General features: G+C 39.9%; 1 protein-coding gene across 9 annotated transcripts in view; it reads right to left on the bottom strand.

Annotated features, from left to right (window-relative positions):
* The window catches only part of ANKS1B (ankyrin repeat and sterile alpha motif domain containing 1B), an 860,784-nt gene that overhangs the window by 269,300 nt on the left and 570,485 nt on the right, over positions 1 to 20,999 (bottom strand). For all 9 annotated transcript variants that reach the window (XR_012510715.1, XM_074375248.1, XM_074375245.1 and 6 more), the window contains exon 17: positions 2,126 to 2,278. Coding sequence is in view for 8 of the 9 variants with exons in the window: in XM_074375248.1 (XP_074231349.1) it covers positions 2,126 to 2,278 (153 nt within the window). In the remaining variant the exon portion in view is untranslated. The remainder of the gene's footprint in view (positions 1 to 2,125; positions 2,279 to 20,999) is intronic.

Genomic DNA, 20,999 nt, shown 5'->3' with positions numbered 1-20,999 from the left:
GGCACACGTTGTGCCTGCCTCTCATTTTAAAACCCAATAACCCCAAACCATCAAATGGACTACTCTTGGGGCAGCTCTAAAGAGCATTCAAATTTTGTTCTCTGATTTCCAAGTCTAAAGGTACAGATTGTTGTTGCCCATAATAAGGATATTTATGGAGTTAAACAACTTGCAAAGCCTCCTCATCAAGAGTGGGAACTTGCCCATAAAGACGTCACAAACTTTAAATTCTATCAGTTTACTTTAAGGAAAATAATACTGGGTTGGTGTTAGATGCAGGTATTGTTCTCCAGGCCTGAGGAATTTGGCCTCAAGGTCTAAAACACAGAGACTATGTTTTCTAGTTCTGATACAGCACCTGTGACAAAGCCCTGCGGATGGTGGTTTAACGCCCTGAGCCCTGGCATTAGACCTGGGGCTTTACCTTGTCACTGCCCTGCAGTCACCTCAACCTCAAGGCCTGGCTGCAGTCACTGAATGGGGATCTCCAGTTCTGCTGGCACACATAGCACTGGGGAAAGTGTGGGTCCAAGACTGCACTTTAAATGTTAGCCCCAGTTTTTGAATTTTGAGAGACACATAGTCTTGCTTAAGTGATCCTTGTTTCAATGAAAACATTTTATAGTGAAATTCTAGTGGAATCTGTTCTTTTCAATGAGGAATTCCTGATAATGCTAGTTAGGTGCATGACTCATGTGCTATCTACCCAAAGTATTTGTTCTTAGGTGGGGAGCAGTATTAGGCAAAAGATGTTACATAGAGATATTTATCACTGTCTAGAAAGCAACTTAATTGGAAGCATGTTTGATCTATGGATGAGCCCCCTTTAATAAATGGCTAAGAGTAGCCATGAGTGTCGAGTTCTCAGTGAAGAACTGCAATCTCCCTGATGCAACTAAAAAGCAATTGGTTCCACGGCCACACAGACTAACAACAAAATTAATCAGAGGCTTGTAGTCAGACAATGAGTTCCTTCTGCTATAATGAAAGCTTCTGTGAAAGGATAAGAACAGAAAGCTAAGAGTAGCTGATGGCAAATTAGAAGAAGTGGCCAAGAATTTGTCCATTTAAAGTGATTTTTAGATTAAAGAACAGTTTTTATAGATGTTCTAGAAGAGATATTATCTTAAAGACAGACTTTTAAAAGCAAAGAATAATTAGCTACTACTAATAACCATCATTTAAAATAATTAATGACATACAGTGCATGGAGACCAGACTTTTGGAGAGAAAATGGCATAAAGAGTGGAACAGAGTGCTTTTGTACCAGCAGAAATTTACTTGCTTTGTCTTTCAGTTTATGAATTTTTTTCCAGTTATTAGAATATAAAACTTAAATCTAAGAAATTCTCTAAAAGGTTAAATAATTTCTTACTCACTTTTGAAAAGAAATGTTGATGATGCCAAATAAAATATAAAGGCAAGATAATTATGTTATTTTTTCATCCTTCTCACTCCTTTATGCCACAGAAATAAAATAGCATTAAAATAAAATGAGAAAATTATCAGTATCAAAATCAGTTTTAGTTGATCTCTTTAGGCTTGAATACATGGCAACGTACATTGGCCAGTTTTTCTAGAAAGTCTATGCCAAGTGTATGAATAAAACAAACAACTTAAGATTAAATATGAGCTCTGGAAAATAAAATGTTGCTATTACAGCAGCTTATATAATAAGAACAAAAGCGGTTTCTTCAAGTAGGGGGTTTATATACACAGTTAAGGAATAGAGACAAGGAAACATAACAGAGATAGAAAACTAAAAATGGTAACTTTAATCTTTGGCAATGAATAAGAACAAAGAATAGAATGGGAGCATGTTTGTTATCATGCCCATACCCTAAAGTGATAAAAATTTCCAAAAATGGAAAGCCTAAAAGTGTTGGGAAGGTTTTTGAGGTAATATAAAACATCCTGAGAGTCTTCTGAGTTCCCACACTAAAACTCGGAAAGACAGTGATAGTGGAGCTTGACTAGAACCAAGAGAGGCTTCTATTCAAAAGAGAAGGTGTATCTGTAAATCCTGTTGGATGGCCGAACAGTCACAAAGAAAGAAAAATTACCTACCTACAATAGGAATTGCCAAGAATTGAATGGCTAAGGTGTCTTTAAGAGACCAACTTACATTTATAAGTTCAACCTCCCAGATTTTTTTCAACAGGTCCATCGATGTGTAGCCATTAATTAGAAAGGCTTTGGTGTAGTCACCTAGTTCAATGGAATCCAGCCACTCGGCAACGGAGGTCGGATGGTAGCCATCATGGCCAATGGGTCTCATCTGTAATTTAAAAAAAATCACACTAGGATTAATTTAAGCTGTTTACTTTGTGTTCCAACAACAGAACGTTATCTTGCCGCTTGGAAATTTATCTGACACAAAGCAACAGATCTTTCTGGATAAGAAAATAAGGAAACCCAAAATACCTTATGCATAATTCTAAATCATTAATAATTTCACGCTGAATTAGTTTTCAAAAATGCACCCAGAAATTTTCAATTTAGCTGCTAAATCAACTCCATATTTGAGAGAACTAAATCTGTCAAACTTCTGTTGTAGACATTACTGGCATTCTGTTGGGTGGAATTTAAAATGATGTCAGTCGAGCCGTTTTAAATTCAGTGCTGAAGGCACAAGGAACTGTACTCCCAAAATGTAGATGATAATTCTCATATGCACAACATCAAAGCATGTGAAAATACTGCATGACTTAAACATCCAAAGGAATTCATGCTTATTCAAGACATGTATTGTAGGTAGCGCAAACATGCTGGAGAAACATACTGCTGTGGTAAGCCAGTCAAGAGGAGGCTTTTGGGTGTTTAAAGACCATGTGTTCTGCATAGACTCTACATTATGTTAGACATGAATAGAGAATGCGCTGGCAGACAGGTTCCTATTTTTTGTCAGCTATATACAGACTTATTTTTTTACTTTAGGAGAACAAAGAAGTGTGACAGCAGCATAATGTTTCTGAGTTTAAACTGGAGTGTGAAAGTAATTTAAGCAAGAGAAACTTCTGGGTTTAAAATTTTGTATGGATTATTCCAGTCCTTTGGCTTTTAGTTGAAATCTTAGATAAATTTGCAGTTCTTGGTTTTTGAAGTAACTCACTTCTAAGACTTGGGCTGCTCTGCATGCATACCATACATGGAACACGTCCCTTATTAAGGACAGCTGGCACCTCACCAACTTGATGTGATCCTTCAGTGAAATTCATGATGGAAATAGCAAAACTGGGCAAAATACAACATGGGTTTTCCTCTTCCTTCAGATTCAAGGAGATAAATATTAATGGAAATCTATATGACTCTGATTTGTGAGCAGTGAAAAGATTAGTCTGCGCATCAGGGATTCAGATTTTAATCTCAAACATGTTAGTTTTCTGTCACTATGCAGTGTTCTCATTTTTGAGATTCTCCTTGCTCCTTTTTTGGGGAGTGATTGTTGCATAGTGTTTGTTAGGGATCAATACTGTGAAAGGAGGGATGAGGAAGCAGGGCTGGGCAGAAGAGGGGTCAAACTGTGGTGGGGCTTGACGAAGCCTCTATGAACCTGCTGGGGAACTCCGGCACAGTTTATGCTACCAGAGTATCCGGGGCCGGGCAGATATGAGCAGGCTGTGTATGCCACCTCTGACACTGGCTGTGGCTGCCCTGGGAGGAGCATGCTCCAGTGAGAGCTCTCTGCAGTGGAGGCAGGCCCCAGAGATGCTGACAGCTGGAGGCTGTCTGCTGATCACTCTCCCTGCTGCTGGGCAGGTTCTCCCTTGAAGGGAGAGCTCAGTGGTCCATGTCCGTATCTTCCAGAATACCCCAGACCTCAATGCACTAAAAGCTAATACATTTGGTTTTTGTCTTTCTCTCTATTCCCACTCACTCATTCACAACACTTTTTTTTTTTTAATTTTAGGTGGATCATTGGAAAGACATTTATTTTTTCTCCGGAACCATTTGCAGACATCATGAAACTGCACCCCTTGATACTTCAGCATGCATCTCCAAAAACAAGGACATTGTCCTGCAAAGTCACAGTATCATTACCCTCAAGAAATCTAACATTGATAAAATCATATTACCTAATATATAATCCATATTAACATTCTCCAAATGTACCCAAAACATCATCTGTAGCTGTTTTTTTTTTTCCTAGTCGGGATCAATCAAAGGTCAAGGCAATTATATTTTCAAATATTTCAGCCGTTTTATCTCTCTTTTCTTCTGGGATTATATTTACTCCTTCATTTTAAAGTTCCCTTTTTTCCTTCCTCTTTCCTATTCATCTACTCCCCATTGGATTTTCCAATTTGAGGTTTAAATGTCCTCTGTTTTAACATTACAGTGTAGTTCATTATTTGCATTAGAATCTGAACTGCATCAGACTTTCATGTTTTATTTTTACATTGATCAACCCATTTTTAGCTACTTAACTCAGTTTTTATTCACATAACACTTAATTCAGTGTTTACTTAATTCAGTGTTTATTACAAAGTAGTTGCAAAGGTGAATGACAACTCAGGATTTGCAAAATGAAGTTTAGCAGCAGTTGCAAATAACCGGATGTTATATATGTGTAAAATTGGAGGCTAGGACCCAAAGAAGAGGCTCAAAGGTATTAAATACCTTCATATTCTATAGAGAATTACCAAAATATTGGGGCTAGGGGCATTCTCCAGGACTTATTAAGAAGTGGCTGAACCAACCCTGCTACCCTGAACAATTACCCCAGTTTCAGGAAACTCCTTGGCTGACACAAGGAAATAACTGGAGAAAGGAAAAGAAAGAAGGAAGAGAGACTCAATAAGAGTTGAAATTAACAGCCTAGCAGGGAAGGTTTGTTGTTACTATCCAAGAAACTGACCACCCCAGCAGTGGATACTGGGGACATGCTTAGGGAGACTTGACAAGTCAAGCTAGAATAGAGTCAGATGTCCCATACCAGAGAACTGTGCAGTGGGGTCCCCATAGGACACCCCAAGCACTCACACACCATTCCTGTGAGAGAGCACCTAGTGGCCACTTGCCATGCAGAGGATGTTGATGGTCAGTGTTAGCCAAAGAGCAATGATGAGAAACCCACCAGAGCTCTGCAAAGCAAACCCACTTAAGAGTGGGTTGCCTCCCCCCTCCCCCAAATCTTTCCTTCTTGCTCCAGCACTAGGGAATTTAGAATCAGAAGAGAGGTACCAGACCCTTGGGGGAAGCTTAAACTGGTTGGGGAGAAAATAAAACTGGAGGCTTAAATGGATTGGAACTGAGTTTTCAATATTTTACCTAACTGGAAAGTTATTGGATATGTCTGAGATAACATTAAAAAATAGTAAAGAAAGAATCAATTGAGCTTGGTTGAAGGCAGGATTGGAAAAAAAGTCACTGAATGCAAACTACTTAAAATCTGGTTACTCCTGTGAGGCAAGTTCTCCCAGATCAACTTTAAGGAGGTGAGAGGGAGGGATATATTTGGTAGGAGGATGAGATGCGAGGGCAGAGTAGAGGGCAAGAGTGAAGAGAACCTGAATGTGTGTAGGGGCAGCTTTCATGAAAGCTCATGAAACATTTAGCCAGTACCTATTCTGATGAATGTTGTGGAAGAGTAGAGAATAAAAGTCATAGTCTCTCCCTCACAGAAATTATAACTCTTAATTAAAAAATGTGAACATATGACCAATAAATTATGAAGGCTCTGCATACCTGAAGAAAGGAAACCATTAGTGCCAAAGGAAGTTACAAACTTAACTTTAATGATATGCAGAATGGTTACTGTGCTGCACAATAATTTCTTTCAAAGCAAATCTTCCATCTGTTTCTTCATTTCTGTTCTTACTGCCACTACCCTGTTTAGGTTCTTGTTGGTGCTTATGAAAACCGATGCAACAGCCTTCCATTTGGTCCCTCACCTCTGGTCCAGCTTACACCATGCTGCTACAACAGTCTTCTGAAAAACCAGGCTCCCAAGTCAACCCTTGCACAAAAACCTATAGTGGCTCCTTCTTAATAAAAGCCCAGATGTCCTATTCCAGCATTCTAGGACAGCTGAGATCCAGAACAAACTTATCTTTTCAACCTAACCTCACACTACGCTGTGTAACCTAATGACACATGAGCATGTCTCAACAGTAAATTAAGTTGCTAGCCATTCCAAGAACATGAACTGTGTGTGCAAGACACATTTGTATCTTTGCCAGTATCATTTTCTATGCTTGGAATGCTTTTCGCCTTTATTTCTGGAGTGTTTCTCCAGGACTGGTTTCTTGAGATGTAGGATACAAATAAATTTCCAGCCATTTGTGAAATATCTCACATAGATGTCCTATAGCTATCACCAACACAAGTCAAAAATTTCTTTCCTTCAGCTCACAAACGGGTACTCCTTCTGTTTCTCATCTAAGTTAATGTGGAACAGGCAGAAGCATCAGTATATAGATGAGGCCTCTGTGCTCCTGTGATCTACTCATATATTTGCGTTCTGAGGCTCTATCACAAGAAAAACAAGTGCTAAGTAGTTGAATAACTGCTGGCCCCAGGAGAAAGATGAAAACTTGTGGAGTAAACCAAAGTCTAACCCAAAGCTTGGAGTCTTCCCTAGCTCAATGGAGCTCAGGTGAGTTAAGCTGAAGTTAGTTGAACCACAGCTGACTCACGGACTTATAGTTGCTATAAACCACTGAAATTTTGATGTATAGGGGAAAATTAACATGGTCACTCTTTATTTCAAAACCCTTGGTACTTGTATTAGTCAGGGTTCTCCAGATAAACAGAACCAATAGGCTGTGTACATACACACACATGTCTGAAATCTGGCAAATGTGAAATCTGCAGGGCAAGCTCGAGACCCAGGGAAGAGCTCAAACCTGAAGGCAGTCCAGGAGCAGAATTTCCTCATCTTCTCTGGAGGACCTCAGTCTTTTTCTCTGATTGGACAAGATCTATCCACATTATGAAGGGTAATCTGCTTTGCTCAACATCTACTGACTTAAATGTTAATTTCATCTAAAAAATACCTTCACAGTGACATTAGACAGTGTTTGACCAAATATCTGGGTACTGTGGTCTAACCAAACTGACCCATAAAATATTCCAAGCTCTTTAACTTATAAATCCACTGGCAAATGCATCTTCATGAGACTGAGAAAGACTAGAGATGCTAAGGTAACATTAACATCCTACCCAAGCTATGTGAATGTCATCTAGGAAACATCCGGGTACTGCATTGTCACTAATCCTAAACTAAATAACCCCTTATTTTATGAATATGATTGTTGAGGCAGAATCCATTGGATTTCTAGTACACTGCTATACTTTTGCTCACGCCATTGCCTCTGTCAGGAATGCTATTTCTCCCCTTTTCTCTGTTGAAATTCTATCCATTCCTAAAAGGTCTTGTTTCAATGCTGCCTCTTCTGTGATGCTTTCTCCAAAGCTACCCTTACTCCCAAGTCAAAACTAATCACAGCTTCCACTAGATTTCTGTAATAAACTGTATAAAATTATATTATAGCTCTATTAAAGTCTGCTTTCTATTCTAGTTAGAGATGCGAATATCTTCTTTAGACTGTCAACCTCTTGGTGAAGAAACAAGGTCTTAGCCACTTCAGTAGCCATTTCACATATGGCCGGCATTTCCTAAATGTTTATAAAATTAAGTGATTTAATGAACACATGAAGATAAAATGACAAATTAATTTTAGTGGAGTGGCATCCATTTGTGGGGGAAATTTGTATTTGTATTACATGTTATGAAACTGAGGGCTGTTTTTAGGGCTTAACATTCATGTTTACAGCTATTTAAAGCTACTAAATATCAAGAACCAATTCCAGGTAGTATGCTGTGTTACAAAATGTACTGGGCTTTGTTTCTGTAGCCCGGCAGTCATGACTATCCTATTAACTAGTTGTGTAACTATGGGCAAGTTCCTTCATCTCTCTAAGTGTCAGTGTTCTTATCTATGAAATGAAGGTATTAGATCCATGGTCTCAAAATTCTTTTTTAATTCCTAAATCTTACAATTCTATATTTTATAGATTAATATCAAATTCATGTCAGATTTATTTACTCAGCAAAGAAAAAGGAAGCCCAAAGGCAAAACAAATCAACAAAAATAGTACAGGATAAGACATCAGGCTAAAGGTCAGATGACATCCACACTTTTTTCATGAGTGGCAGCAGCGCCCACAAAGAGCACTGTGCCTGCTTTCTCAAATTAGCAGTGATGAAACTCTTTTCCCAGCAGGAACATCTGGCAGGACAAGGCTAGACAGAGGCAGCTCCAGTACAGCTCCAGGCCTGCTGTACTGCTGAGTGTGAATGGGAGTCAGGCACAGGCTGTAATCTGAGAGGCAGAGTGGTGGGCAGGCAGCAGGCAATCGTAACAGAGGTTCACAACAAGGCAACTGGATTCAACTAGCTGAATCCCAAAGTCTGGGGAAAACCTAAGCTGGGACAGAAATTGGAGATAGCAGTGAAGAAAGCTATAGTCTCGGGAAAATGAGGTCAGATTGGTACATTTTACCAAACATCTTCCTTGTTGGTCTTGATGTCTTGTTATTCTGCCCAAGTGTGCATTGACTTTCCTCCAGAAGCCTCTTAAAGCCAACTTGGCCTCAGAGAGGGCACACTGTTAACATGACAGGTGATGCAGCAGGCAGAGATCACTGACCCAAGGGCAGAGCTCTGTGGAATCTTGGGGCTTCAAGGCGGTCACTTACAGGACAGCTGAGTGGCCCCAGGCTCTGAGACTGCCCAGTTGACTTCAACTGAGTAACCTATATTTTAAGTGTTTTACACACATACGAAGAGGAAGGAAAGCTTTCTCTGCCTTAAAAAGAAATATGTGAAAACCAGTGATTCAGAAGAGTTTTGTAAGATTACATGATCATTAGTTTTATTTCTCTTACCTTCTTAGTTTTATTTGAAATATTCTGGGCTAGTCATAGATGTATGGACATATGTGTATTATATGTCATTCTCTCTGCCTGAAAGCAGCTTTGGCTGCTCAGACAAGGATAATACCTTATAAAGTGATAGAGCCACAAGATGGAAAGTTTTACAAGAGGAAGACAACAAAAATAGGAAAAGGAGATAAAAAGAAGAAAAAATGATATTATAATAGATTTGGGATTCAATTTTAAAAATAGTTCTCAGTGCAACAAGTTATTAAGCCAGCATTACAGTATTGGCATAGTAATTAGATCATGAGAATAAGGAACCCCAAAAAGTCAGTAACAAATCTGAGATATTTTTATGTCCAAAAGTGTTACAAAACTGAGACAGAGACTCATTGCTGTCCACCAGAAACTATTCTCTCTTCTTCCACAGTAATGGGACTTCAATTGAGCATGTGTCTGTCCAACTAAAGACAAGATAGATTAGCTTCTCTGCTGGTTGCTTCTATAAGATGCCTACGGGATGCCAATGAAAGTGTTGTGTGTAACTTCCAGGTCACCTTTAACCTGAAAGATAGGTTCTTTGCCATAGAGTTGCTTTTTTTTTTAAATCTTCCCATGAGTGGCAACATCAGTGCCTGCAGCCCAGCTTCAGCCACATGGACAAAACAGTATTCTAGAGTTTGGGAAATGCTTCTCAAATCTTAGTGTACATGAGAATCATCTGGAAAACCTTAACCTGGAAGATTCTAATTCAGTTGGTTGAAGGGAGAATCTGAGACTTTGTATTTTTAACAAGCTTCCTGGTGATGTTAATACTGTCAGTCCATGGACCATACTCTGAACAGCAGGGCTTTAGAGGGTGATAGAGCAACAGCTGGAAGGTCCTGGGCCCTTTCAGAGTTGCGTAGAACAGAGCCAACTTGTCAACCTGGACTGCTCACTGTAAGACTATTGCAAGGGAGAAATAAGTGTTCTTTTCTTTAAACCAGTAGGAGGTCTCTGTTTTAGCGGCTTAGCCTTTCCTCTAATAAAAACAGGATTGAAAATTAAATAAGGTAACTTCAGGTAGAACATTTAAAGGAAGCCTGTACTTCCATTTGACAGTACATCGCATTGTCTTTTGTTTCGTAAAAACGTAAGTTTTCATATCTGTTGCCATTTCTTTTAACTTCATTTCTTTTAACTGCCTTTGTTGGCATCTTTCTGTCAATCATACCACCATCCCTTTGTGACAACTATCCAAGGGATAAAGGGGGGGAAAATGTAGAACCTCAGGTTCCTAGCTTTCGTACCAGGGTACACGGTGGTATCACCAGCTGAGAAAGAAAAGAAAATAGACTGAAATGACACGAATAACTTTGACACATGAGAAATTAAAGATGTTGGGGAATATATGTTAAATTTGGGGGAGAGGTATGAGAAGACACACAACTTTGGGCATCAGCAGCAGCAGAGGTGGGAGTCTCGTCTCTTCTACTTTCTAGCTGTATGACCTTGAGTAAACTCCTCAACCTTCCTAAGCACCCATTTTCTCATCAGTAATATGAGAAATAAGAAGAATACCCACCTCTCGGGGCTGTGAATAGGTATTCAATGAAACAATGCAAGTAGAGTTTAGCTCAGTGCTCAGCACACAGAAGCACTCAGTAAATATTGGTCATTTTGATCATAAGCGGGAGTGAGTATTCATGAATGAATGGGACTGAAGAGGCTATGTAATGTGAGAAGAGAAGTGGCCTGAAGACTAATCAACATTTTCAAAGTGAAAGATATTGGCCTCAGGAGACCAAAAAAGGAATACTCCAGACAAGAAGAAAAGTAAGGGAAATGAGGTTTCAAGGAGGCTCTGGGCAGCAGTGGTGGAATGCTGCAGAGAGGTCTACGGAGGCAAGGAAGGAGAAGGGTTCATAGGAATCTGGTAAGTGGGTCACCTTACTGAGAACAGTAAGGTGTGCTGCGCTGGTTTGAGGTATGAGTTAGAGATGAGGACGTAGAAAGTACAGTCTAAATTATTCTTTTGAGGAGTTTGTATGGGAAGAAGATGAGGTAGATGAAGTTTTTAAAAAGCACAAGGAAAAGGCATGGAAAGGAGCAACAAATGAGGATTCAGGGCTGAGGAAGGTCAGAGACATAAAGGAATGAGTCTGAGAGTACAGTGGAGACTGGGGTGGGGTAGAGGGGTTGCCTTTGGCTTTGGGGATTTTGCTCACCTTTCTTGGAAATTATAGCATGAGAGGCATAGTTGGAGATAATCTGGGGGATTATAATCTGTGTTAAGACAGTGGTAAGGGTCCAGGAGCTCCCTGGCTTGGACTTGGTGAGACCTGGATCCTAGTATGTGAAATGCTGGGAAAGTTCCTCACGTGGATATGGGCAGCCTTCTGTGTGGCCTGCTGTTCTCTGGATACACACACCTGACAACCATTTCTGGAAGCCTACTGGGGCAACATCCCTGATGTACCAGGCTCAGCTACTTAAACTTGCCTGTGAAGCTGCAACAGACTATGGCTTCTCTTTTCCCACCTGGATGTGCTTTGTACTCTCAGACTCCCTGATAAGGCTTATATAATACAGGCAGCTGACATTGTTGGGTACCTCCCTCTCTTCCTGCTCCTTGTTCTAGCCTCTTCTGCTCTGTCCTGCTGCTTCCCAAGACTTGGACTAACAGTAGCCCTGAAAATAAACCAGGACAAGCAGTGCTAGCAGTGTCCTGTCAAGTCCAAATGTGGGTCTATCAAGCAGTGTGAGGATCAGAACTCCTCAGGCTTTGAGACCTGGACTTAGACATCACTGTGCTGTTTCATCAGTGGCTCTTAAAAGACTGATTGAACATGAAAGAGAAAGGCAGATCCACTGACCACAGGGCCCCAGAAAAAAGTCTATCCATCACCATCTAAGTGCTATGGCAGTATAACTTTGCTGGGAGAGACATCTACAAAATGGGTAAGACAATTACTGATAAGAACATTACCTACCAATCACATGAAACTTTAAAGAGCCCAAAGTGAGTTCACGTACATTATCTCATTTGTGAGGGGTTTCAGTGATCTTTGGGGGAATATCCTTCACGGAGTCTGAGACTCTGGGTCCTTCATGTAACGACATTCCTTCTGTTGTCAGGACTATTGTTAGGAAGCAGGGTGTGACAACGTTTCTGTGTTGTACATAAGGGACGGAGACATGTAACATGTACAAATCTGTCGTTTTAAGCCCCTTTGTTTGGAATTAGACTCCATTATGGATACAATTTCTCTAAAAGAATTGGGAGAAGCTTAAATTATCATAAGTAAGTGAATTGTGTCTGGATGTCACTATGGACTTAAAATTACAGATAATAGTACCTTCTCTAATTTGTCCTGCCACCAACTGAACCTTGCTGACTGAGGGTCCCCTGAGTGTTCAGACAACTGAAGAGTCCCAGCTTTATGAATAGGGCAGGAGCATGAAGGGGTGTTATCTGGATATTATTTGGCACTACATTTTTAGGGAACAAAGGGAGAGTGAAGTGCTTTGGAGTGGGCACAGTCTTTTAATGCCCTGTGATTTCTAGTTTATAATAAAAGAAGCAAACTAAGGTCTAGCTGTGAGAAGGCGTGAGGTATCCCTTATTTTGACATGTCTTAGGCTGCAGAGTAAACTGGAAGTGAAACAATGACAACAAAGCATGCATAGATAAAAGGTGGTTTTAAGACACATGGTGATCAACTTCCGACAGCACAGTAGAGTTGACTGGTGAACAAAATAGAAGCACTAGCCAGACTAGTCTACCCGCTAGCCATCAGGGTTAGGGGACAACCCGTTGATCAAAGGCACTGGAGCTAACAGTGAAGTTGCTGAAACAACCAAGTTCTATAAATCTTGGTAGAAAAAAATGACGACAACAACAACAGCAACAACCGTGAAACAATCTCTTCATCGTTTTGTGAGCAGTGTGAGCAGACTGCCAATCAGGCTGCTTCTGTGCACATTCAGAGGAACTGATCTTTGTAGCATCACCCGACAATCTGGTAGTTATCCACCAGGTAAGACCTGGGGAGACATGGGTGAAAGGACCAACAGAGCCACTATGCAGTACACATGCAAACATGGTCATTGGAGTTGAATGATTTTATTCAATGATTCTCTTGTACTTCTTCTCTCTGAAGCTTTTGGTAAAATGGATGTTTAAAAAAAATTCAATAAAAGCACATGCTTTCCCCTTCTTTTAATTTCTAGAATCCTTGTTCAGATCATGTTGACCCTAGAGCTTTATGTTAAACATCACTATTTGTTTTGATATATTTCCTTGTTGCAAAGCCTTTTTACGAAACAATGGCTCAGATTAAAGTTGAAGATTTATTGCAACCAGAATAAGGTGCTGAACAATGCCCACCATCATTCACATTTTCAAGCTTGGCCGCTGATATGAACTATATTTAGAAAAAGACACAGGGTTCCTTTTTTCTCCTCTGTCAGTACATGTTTTCTGACATTGATGGCAATACAGTGCTTCTGTGGTAGACTGGTTATGTAGCACACTGCTTTGCTCTTAAAACAGGAACTTTAACTGCTACTATCATTCAGGAAAATTGTTTGCATGTTGTTGTCGCAACATAAAAAAATTTCCCCAAACTTGAGTCTTCAAAAGATAATGAATGTTCTGAATGCTAATTCTATTTATGTGATATTTAAAAACCATGTCCTTTCTCAGAGCTTCTGGGCATGTGCATAATAACATCTACCCACTGAAGTACTGCAAACAGATAAATGTATCATAAAACCAAAGTCAGCAGTATGCAAATGAGTAACTTACATTCTGCTTGGGTAGGGAAGTACAAAGGATATCATATGTATGGTGGCAAAACATTAAAATACAAATACAAAATTGAGGACCTGGAACCCATCCATCCATCCACCTGTCCAACCACCCATCCATTCATCCACCCACTCTTCTACTCATTCATTCATTCACTATTCACTCAACAAACACTTAGAGCATGTCTACTCTATTATAGGTGCTGTTCTGGATGTATCAGTGAATAAAACATACAAAGGTGTCAGTCCTTTGTGGAGCTTACATTCTAGTTGGGGGACAGACAATAATTAACAAGCATAATAAATAAGGAAATTATGTCAGAAAGTGGTAAGTGCTGTGAATAGAAGAGAAGGTACAGGAGAGTGGAGGGTGTGTGTGTATGTAGGAGGGATTGTGGTATTAAAGAGGGTGGTTAGGGGACATTTTATCCAGAAGGCAAAATTGGAACAAAGATTTAAAGACAGTGAATTGGCTTTATTGGCAATTAGAGGGAGAAGATTCAAGGAGAGGGAACAGATAGACCAAGGCCCTCAGGAAGGCGTGAGCCTGCTGTCTGTTCAAGGAATAACAAGGAAACCAGTGGGGATGAGGCAGCCTATGCAGGCAGAAAGGAGTGAGGAACAGGACAGAGAGGGAACCGACGGCCAGATAAGGTTCAGCTTTGAAGGCCTTGAAATGACTTTGGCTTTCAATCTGAGGGAAACAGGGAGCCAGTGCAAGAATTTGCAAAGAGGAGTGACATGATCTAGCTTATATTTCAGAGGAATCATTTTGGCTGCTGTGTTGAGAATAGTTCATAGGGAGGCACGGAAGTGTTGGATCAAAGAGGCCTGTTCAGAGGCCATAGAAGGAGTGCAGGGGACACAGGGCTAGTGGCTTGGACAGGGTGCTAGAGCAGAGGTGGTGAGAAGTGGTCAGATTCCAGATGATTTCCTGAAACACAAAATAAAGTTCTCCTTGTTCTCTAACATGGAATGGGAATCTGTCAGCTTGATGGTAGCATCTGTGTGGCATGCATCTCAGCTTGAACAGAGCTGTGATCATCTGTCACGCATGGGAATGTATGGATGACTGGCAGGGTTGGTCTTGCATGGGTCTGTTTTCAATGAGCAATCCAGGCTCCTCAAAAGACTCTTCTGTTCAAAGAAGCCAGCCAAGGCATATGTATTTGATTGTTGGAACAAGAGACACGTGTCAGAGGGGATGGGTGATTCTGCATGGATTTCAGAAACTGGCACTCTTACTGGCCCCTGGCTTAGCTCCCATGGACCATGCCTTAAGAAGAAGCAGCTTCAGTTAAAAAGCTGTATCATGAAACACTTTCGGGACTAGGGAAAAGGAATCTGCGGAGTTGGCACCAGCAACTTCATCAGCAAGCAGGGATGGTGCCATGTTGCAGATATTGGTGACCTCAACATTGGGCACCAATAGTTGGTAATGGTGCCCACCCTGGCAAGCTTCAGTGACATTGGCAGAACATTCAGTTGGCATAGGCTTAAGGGCTCTTAATGGGAAGATACTGGGCATCGTAGCCAGTAGCACAGACATCAGTACCTTAGATACATTGGGCACCTGCAGCTCTAAAGCAGCCTTTGGCAGTCATTAGGTAGCAGGTTTGGTACACTCAGTGGGTATTAACAGCACTGAAAGCACTTTTGGTAAGTTCTGGCAGCACTATTTCAAGCTTTGGTGACAGGAGCCATGAACCACAATAAGCTAGAGCGAGAGAGGCAGAAAAGGGCCAATGTCACACAGTCAGCAAGTGGTCTTGTTAATGGCACATATGTGACATGAGAGACCCAGAATGACTCATTAGGAAAATTTTCAGTAAGGTCTAGAATATGTGGAGGAGTGTAACCACATTTTGAAGCCTTGCCTGGAATTCTTGAGAACTCCTTTTACATCTATAGTGAAGGAATAATCTAAGACCTATTCTACTGTCGTTGGGATGAGAACAGCAGTCACAACAAATAGCTTGGCTCTTAGGAAAGTGTTGCCAGCCTCATAGTCTGGTTTTGTTTTTGTCTGGTTATGGTCAGCTCAGAATTTTTAATTAACTCAGACATCGAAGTAACTAAGAATTTTTAGCTAGACTTATATAAATCCCTAGCAGAGAGATCCTAACAATAGTTTTAGTGGTTATTATTTATTTAATTCAACAAGAATTTTTAAGCACAAAATTTATATGTAACATCATTCTAGGTACTGTAAAAATGTAAAAGGGTCTAAGATTCCTCCCTTCCAGGGATATGTAATTTTTGTGTGTATACATTTGAAATATACACAAATAACAAGAAAATTAAGTGCCAAAGTTTTTATAAGTTTCAGAAAAGAAACAAAACTTGAGTGGGTTGGAGAGATTTGAGGAGAGTTTCTTCTATAGTTTCTCTTGGGGCTGACACAGGGGGAAGTAAGTGAATGCCTGACTATGTATGTGTAAGCACATGTGCGTGTGTGCATGAAAGTGAGCTTGTGTGCACAAAAGAGAGATGAGAGGATGGGTGAGTCTGGGCCTCCATCTCTCCTGACTATCTTTTGACCTCGCAGGAACATAGGCAGCATCCTCTGGAGTGACTCTCTCAATGACCTATTTGGTTGAACATACTTACTAATTCTTTGAGATTTGGCTCAAGTATCATCTACCTCTCCAGAAAGCTTTCCCTGATCTCCATGTACCTAGCTCTTCTCTCCTCTTGTAGCATTTTTTCACACAGTAGTTTAGTTTTTGACATATCTTGGTCTAAAATGTCAGTAGAACTCCTTGAGGCAGGTACAAAGCCTGATCTATTTTTTCATCCCCATCTTTGAACTTAGCATAGGGCCAAAACAAACTATCTGATTGAATGGATGGATGAATCAGAAATTCACTGACGATCATCTGGGCATGTGGGTGTTTGCAAACGGTATGCATCTGGTGTTCTCCAGGGCTCTCTTTCATTTGGCTCCAACCTCACTGGAAATGTTAAGGACTTTGGGATATAAGGTCAATTGTTACTTCGTGCCTACATCAGTAGCACTTAGAAAAGTGTTCTGTTGAAAGTGGACACCAGAAATGTTGATAGATGATGATGTAATTGAGTCCCAGAGGAGAAAGCTAGGGAAATCAATCTTCTCTATACTTACTGCAATAAGGTCTTGTACATTTGTGGAGAAAATTTCACATTCAAAAATTCCTAGAATAAGCATACCTCGTAGTACTATAAAACTGTAAATACAGTCCTTTTCCATCAAGCAGTGGCCTCTAAATAGAGAAGGAGTTGAGGGTTAAAACTGATGATGAAGAAGAAGCTATTAATCTGCTAGGACTCTGTGATTCACAAATTACAATCTTAAAATCATTTAAAGTGTGTCTATTTAGCACTTAAACCACCATGAATTCACAGAACAAGTAAAGCTAAAATGTATTTTCTCTTGAAGACATGAAAGAAGGAATCCGGCAGTTTCTTGAGTATGCATTTCCTCTGATAAGAGCAGTAGTTATCTGTTAACTAAAAAAGAAAAAAAAGCTGAACATCTTTTTACTAAAATAGAAGATGCTAGATCTGTGAAGACAGTGAAAATGGCTAGTCATTTTTCCAAAGGCAAAAGGTGGGCTCTTAGGCAGAGTGTTCACTGTAGGTCCCACGGAAGATCAAGCACCAAGTTAGAACCTAAAAGATGGACATCTAAAATCCCATTGACCACCAACAAAGAAAATAACCGCGAAAAAAATACCACGTAATGAAAAAGTGCTTAGCTTAGAGGTGGGAGAATAGTAACTCAGTCCCTAGATTATCCTGCTCCACTGAAGCTGACAACAGGCATCTCCTTAGGCTTGAAGTATTTGACTTATTCATTATAGCTTGAAGGCAAAGTGATGGATGAAATTCGTAGCTGAATTGATGGCACTAGTTGTATTTCAGAGGATGGTTATTAACAATGAGAAAAAAGCAGCATATCTATCTGCCTAGACAAGCTAAGCAAACACTCTGGGTCACTTTTTGCTTTGCATTGTCATGAGTTATCTCAGAACTCCACACAATGAAGAAGTTTTTAAGGTGCGTAGGAAGGGCTTTCTGATTTATCTGTCTCCTCTTCCAGGAACCTTCTGATTTCCTGAACAGAAGAGACCTTCCCTTCCATTCAACATCCAAAGCTTGTATTTTTACTTCTGTTATAGTTCGTTCATGCTCTGCTTTGTATGAGAATCACTTGAGATATTGGACTGACATCCTTTGCTAAACAGTAATCTCCCTGAAGGTAGATACTGTGTAATTTCATCTTTTTTCCTCCTTGCATTGTGTCTGAGATGTAAGTAAAGGCATTTGCAGATATAAACTGAACAGAGACTTTTCACTTGAGTGCCACTGATCAAAAATAAGAAATATAGCCAAATTATATTCAGCTATTCAGTTAGAACTTAATTCAATTGTACAGGAAAGGTAGGGGAGAATGGCTCATTTTAAAAAGATGAGTATGTTGTTTTAGAGCTCTTGTGTAAATTTGCATAGTTCAGTTTTTCTATGAAATAAATATGTCTTTAGCAATTTAATGGAACTGCACTGTCAAGGTCTGAACATTCACTTCTCAGTTCACTTCCATCCCATTCTACGCCACCTACATTTACTGAACTGTTTGCTGTTTAAAGTACTCACCATCTCCACTCTTTTCCCACTTTCCACTTAGCACTGGGAACTAATTACATTACCTCTAAGAGATGCAGTCAGGAAGCCCTCTTGCTATTATGCTTATTCATTTTATCCCTTAGATAGGAAGGCCTAGTTAGGATTTTGAAAACCTTCCCTTCTAGCTCCTGATGGGCTAAACAATAGTCTTAAATGTACTCAAAAATTAATTTAGTGGATGATGATCAGAATTGAAAGTTTGCTCTTTTCTTATGTAAAAAATGAAAAATCTGCCTTGTGAGAAATGGGAATGGAAAAAATGGAAAGCTTGCTATTGCAATGTAGTCACAGACAGTTTTAGCCACAGACTCTTATATCAGTAATCGAGTTCCTTTATGTTACTTTTTGGCCCTAGGCAAGAGCAACTTCAAAAATTTGAGTTTTGTTAATTTGGTGAGCACTTATTGAACAAGTGCAAGTGGTTATGATGAATACTAACTTAGTCCTTCTAAGAGACAGGCACTTCATACTCATTTTTAAATTTATAGCTCACAATAATTTAATGTGGTATTTTCTACTATTATTATCTCCATTTTACAGATGATGAAACTGAGGGGGAGCTTAAGTAACTCATCCAAGGTGGCACAAGTAGTAGGTGGCTAACGTAGAATTAAATTAGGTTAAACTAAAAGCTCAAGAGAGTTCATTTTTGCAAAATCCTGAGTTCCTTAAAGGCTCCGTAAGTGAATTATCCCTGAGTGTCCTCGTTGTATTTTGAAGTATAGGGTTTAGACAACACAGTGAGGTGGTTAAGAGCCGCAGTGAAACTTCCTGGGTGTGAATCCTCATCTATCCATCTAGAACAGCATTCATACACCCTTGTCACTCTGTCTATTCTTTTGCTTCATATTTCTCCATAGCAACAATCTTTACCTATGACATATTTTTTACTACTTTTTGTCTGCATACTCCACTAAAATAAGTTGCATGGGGAGAGTGATCTTGTAGGTTTGGTTTCCTAACACCATATCTTCAACATCTAGAACATGGCCTGGCATGTGGTAGGTATTTCATAAAAATATCTAATAAATGAATAGATAATTAATTAATGGATTGAAGGAACCTAACGTTTTTCTTAGTTTACCTTCAATCTTCTTTTAAAAATTTATTTAATAAACATGAATATAGCCCATATCATGTGCCAAGCTCCATTTTAAGTGCTTTACAAATATTGACTCATTTAAATTTCCCAACACCCCAGTGGGGTAGGTAAAATCAAACTCAGGGAGCTCCAGCCATGTTCCCAACTATTACACCATGCTGCTTCCTGGCTTAATCCTATAAAAATGTCACCTCTGTGTAGGTGAATGCTCTAAAGATGTGTTTTCGCTCTCTCCTTGCCCATCTTCCCTTCCTCTCTATCCAGATTAAAGAAAATAAATAAGATTATTTTAGTTATTTTACTACGCCTTTCCTTCTTTGAAACAGCAATTCTTACCATTAGTGAAGCTTCTCTAAGGCCACCTACAAGAATAAACAAGCTGTTTAACCCCAGTGGCTGCTGGACAACTGACATGGTCTGTGTCTGCCTCTCTCCTTGTCCGTGTCTGTCTCTTTCCTGACTTTCTAGGGCTTTTAGATCCCCTCCTTTCCAGCCTTGAGAAGGGAGTTTAGTGGTCTGCAGAAGTTGCAAAAATTGCTTTTTTAGCCTGAAAACTTAAAAGGAGACCCAATTTAGAAACAATTCCTTTTCTTATGTTTAGCCATGTGGTTCTTTCTTGTCTTTTTACAGTTTTCCTCAAAAATACACAAGCATCTTCAGAGGGTCGGATCTCACAGACAGCAGAGTATCCGACCCAGGAGGCAATATGTGATGAAGATGGACACCTGGGATTTAGTTCCAGCTCTGTCACTAAGGAACAATCTGTGTCAAGGCAAGTCATTTAATATGACCAACGCTTATCCTCACCTGTGAAATGACTCAGGTGAGAGGTTGAGTTAGATATTTTAAGGTCCTTTGCTACTCTAAATTGTGTTTTTCTTGGAAGACTTAACATTAGGAAGAGGAAGTGCTCAGATATCTAAATACCTTTACTCTTACTACTGATTGCAGTATACCTCCAAGGGAGCCATTGCTCTTTATTAAACAGGGGTGAACTTCTCAAAGTTGAAGGATGACAGCTGCTGGGAATGGTGATAGATTAGAACCTATTTACTCACAGAATTCCTCCCATATTTCTCTGTAAATGTCATGGGGGATAATGAGTAAAATGATAGTTCAGTTCTCTGGTCTACATAATAAACTATTTTAAGATAAATTCACTTTAACATTAAAAATCCTCCATCTTTAGCTTAGGAAGAATGCAGCAGCCCTCTTGCTTTCTGAAATGGCATAAAAACCGTGGAATAGAGCATCTGTGAGTAAGTTGGGACTGCACCACTCTCATGTCTAGCAGTTCTCTGGATAGCTTTCCAGCCCAAACAGCTGTAGCTATTTTGTACTTTGTATGTACTGGGTTTTGTCATTTCAAAGGGCTCAAGGAGCTTTAAAAATACCAGCCATTCCTTCCCTCAATGTACTCCTGAAGAGCAGCCTGGTTACTGGTTTCCACTCATAAACAGAAAGCACGAGGCATAAGGGAGCAGGTCACTGGAGGAAAGTGCAGGCCACCACGTTGTAAGTGTTATATTCATGAAGGACCTGCCTAACTTCTTTG

Source organism: Camelus bactrianus, chromosome 12 (genome assembly GCF_048773025.1).
Source record: "Camelus bactrianus isolate YW-2024 breed Bactrian camel chromosome 12, ASM4877302v1, whole genome shotgun sequence".
NCBI classification, from domain to species: domain Eukaryota; kingdom Metazoa; phylum Chordata; class Mammalia; order Artiodactyla; family Camelidae; genus Camelus; species Camelus bactrianus.
The sequence above is the reverse complement of the archived record's forward strand: the minus strand, read 5'-3'. Positions and strand labels throughout refer to the sequence as shown.